Raw genomic sequence first — 3,199 nt, forward strand, 5'->3', positions numbered from 1 at the left:
ATATATATCAATAAAAATATAAAATATGCAAAATATAAAAAGAAAAGGTAATCCAGAATAAATAATGTACTATAAATACTATAATTGTACATAAACACTAGAGTTTTGGTTAATAATATAATACAGTGTTAGTCAATGGAAAAAAAAGCTAAATGCACAATTACTTTCAGGACAACAACAATAAGCATTCAGCCATTAACACAATTGTTTATACTGAAATAGACATCATAAAGTCAGAAAAACATAGATTGCGGGTCATACAGCGAGTCGTTTCAGGATGTGGTGCATGGCAATCAAAAATGAAATATGTTTTATTGAGCCAATAATGTGAGAGAATATGCGCATATATTTGCGACGTGTCCAATAGCTCGTTCGGTGGGCGTGTACGTGAGTGTTCTTCACTTAAAAGCAGTGTTGCCAGGTCCACTGTTTTCCCGCGGAATCTGGCTACTTTAACGCTGTTGCCGCGGGTTAAAGCGACCCCAGTAACGTGATATTTAGCCCCTGGAACGCGGAATTTACCAGAGGAACACCGCCAAAAAACGTATATTTTACCCTCCGGAACGTGATTTGTACCGGTGGACCCCCTCCCATCCCCCGAAACGGGGTTTTGTTGTGAAAACCTGGCAACCCTGCTAAAAAGCTCCTCTTATCAGTAGGTGCGCAAAGTGTGGGAATTGACTGTGCCGTAGCATCTAGAACTACAAGTTGTCTTCTAGTATAATTAAAAATAAAGACATTAGACGATGTTACAGTTTAGGGCTTCAGTTGTGCTGAAGGAGTTGATTCAAACCAGCCCAAAGCGTTCGTTTTCTGACATTATAAGGCATAAGAAGACTTTACCAAACGCGTACTTCTACAGCGCTGCTTATCAGGTTGTCAGAATATCTAAATTAAAGACTGTCTGTAATGGAAGACCTTTCATTCAGCCTTTAGCTGGGAGAAGATTTTTATGTACAAAGACCGAAGGAGCGATTGACCCTGCAGAACCAGTGAAGAAAGATGAGTCTGTCCAGGAAGCGACGGCAGATAAGTACGAAAATTATTTATTTGTCATTTGGCCATGACGCATGAGATATTCAGTGTTATTGATTAGAAGTAACTGTTATACAGCATGCGTTCAGCACACGAGCCAAAATATCCCCGAATGGCTGACAACGTGGCGCTGTGTACACTTTTACAGCAAGTGGGTGGAGAGCATGTGTAGTAGTACGTTATAATTCATATTAGAATCAAATTACATGAGTTTGATATGTTTAGGTCAAGTATAAAGTGTTTATTTCTGGAAATGGACACTCCCCATTACTTTGAAGGACAGTAGTTCAACGTCTATATATGACAGTGTGGTCTTTTTGAAAGAGTCTTTTTAAGTGAGTGAATCGGTCTCGTTCACTTCCATGCACTGGGTCATATTTTCCCTTCGCTGAAGTGTGTCCTCTTTTTGAAGCGAGTGACTCCTGTTCTGTCATCAAAGACAAACTATACAGCACGAGCCCATAGTATTCGGGTGTGGGCTGTGAAGGAGTATTTCATTGGTTGAGACTACTGAACAGATACGCCCCCTTCAGTTTTGATCCTAATCGACCTAATGACAAAGAAAAAAAATAAATTGGGACAAAGAATTTTTAGTTCGTAAATGAACTGAACTATTCGGGAAGTGATCTGAAGTAATGAGTTATCTAAGTTATGAGTGAAGATCTGAACAAAAAAGCTAATGTGCTGAGTTCATTATATGGGTTAAGGCCTGTTCGCACTAAAAAAATGTAACTATAAAGTTGAGTTAATAGTTCTAAATATTTGAGAACAGGGAAGTCCACACCACAGCTGTAATATACCGAAGCAGAGGAACATAGTTGGAATCACTTTCAGAATGTTAATTTTCAGCTAAGGAATGATAAAAATATTTACAGGCAACCAGAATCCACCCGACTTCAAAAAAACTCGAGCATTTAAAGGGACAGTTGACAGAACGACAGTTTCATTAATAGTTCATTAAGTTTTATTTCATGCTATCAGAATCAGAATCAGAATGAGCTTTATTGCCAGGTATGTTTTCACATACGAGGAATTTGTTTTCATGACAGAAGCTTCCGCAGTGCAGCAGAATGACAGCAACAGAACAAAAACACAGATAATAAAAGAATAAAAAAATAAAAAATAGAACAAGTAAATAAGGAATAACAATATATAAATTGATAATTGTATGTGCAGGTATATTACAATAGACAGTTTTGTATGTACAGGTATATTATGTGCAAGTGTAGACTAAGTATGCGTGTTAGATAAATAAGTGTATGGGTGTATAAATAGTGTTGTGACATTTTGTCGGGGAAAACGGAGGTCATGTTGCCCATCGTGAGAAAGAACGGCATTCATGAGAGGATGATCAAGCTCTCGATTAAAGTCTCTCTGCAGGGACAGCACGATGCTTCTGCGTCATCTTATAAATAATCCATATGGACAGACGAGCGATGAGTCACACGCACTGTGTGAACCGCGAGCAAACAGAAGAGTGTGAGTAAAAAAATCAATTGTACTGCCAGGGAGGGTTTTTTCATATATACATCTATAAATATGGAGAAAACTGCTGCACTGAAAACAGTGTAGCAGAGTTTTAATGAGCTCTCCATGTGCTCACTGCTTGCGGAAGTGCATTATTAACATTCCACAGCTGCGGTATGAATGGTGTCATAATCCAGCAGCTGATAAGAGCCGCCACCACTCCCATCTTCAACTTCCACAAAGTAAACATTAAAGGTCCCATATTGTCAAAACTGAAATTTACTGGCTTTTTTAGTCTAGGTGGTATGTAACTACCATATAAGTTTCAAAACAGTCAGTCCACAGTAAAATGCACACAGCCTGCATAAAGTAGCTGTGATTTTTCACGAACTGTTGTGACTTGCGTAAAAAGTTGACATCAGAACTAATTATTTTAGGACCGAATACACCACTCTTGCCTTGACCTGCATCTCTCACAGTAAGGGGACGCTCGATCAGTTTTCAACTCCATTCAGAATCTTAGAGTAAGTGTGCATTCACTATTTTACAGATGTTACTTTCATTTGATTTATTTGCTGTATGGTACACTATTTTTGCTATGCGGTAATTGTGTTCTTTGTTTCGATAAATTAGTACTAGTATCAGTGAACATCATAATAATGTTAATAATGTAGTTTGTGTAAACAGCATGCTTACT

The 3,199-nt window shown here is 38.1% G+C and overlaps 1 protein-coding gene across 4 annotated transcripts in view; it reads left to right on the top strand.

Annotated features, from left to right (window-relative positions):
* Positions 1 to 668: 668 nt before the first annotated feature.
* Positions 669 to 3,199, top strand: part of LOC107657529 (glutaminase kidney isoform, mitochondrial-like) — a 41,437-nt gene continuing 38,906 nt past the window's right edge. For all 4 annotated transcript variants that reach the window (XM_016445663.1, XM_016445664.1, XM_016445665.1 and 1 more), the window contains exon 1: positions 669 to 1,033. In XM_016445663.1, the coding sequence (XP_016301149.1) occupies positions 747 to 1,033 (287 nt within the window). In that variant the 5' untranslated portion in view covers positions 669 to 746. The remainder of the gene's footprint in view (positions 1,034 to 3,199) is intronic.

The sequence above is a fragment of the Sinocyclocheilus anshuiensis genome, unplaced genomic scaffold, assembly GCF_001515605.1.
Source record: "Sinocyclocheilus anshuiensis isolate Anshui unplaced genomic scaffold, SAMN03320099.WGS_v1.1 scaffold179, whole genome shotgun sequence".
NCBI lineage: Eukaryota > Metazoa > Chordata > Actinopteri > Cypriniformes > Cyprinidae > Sinocyclocheilus > Sinocyclocheilus anshuiensis.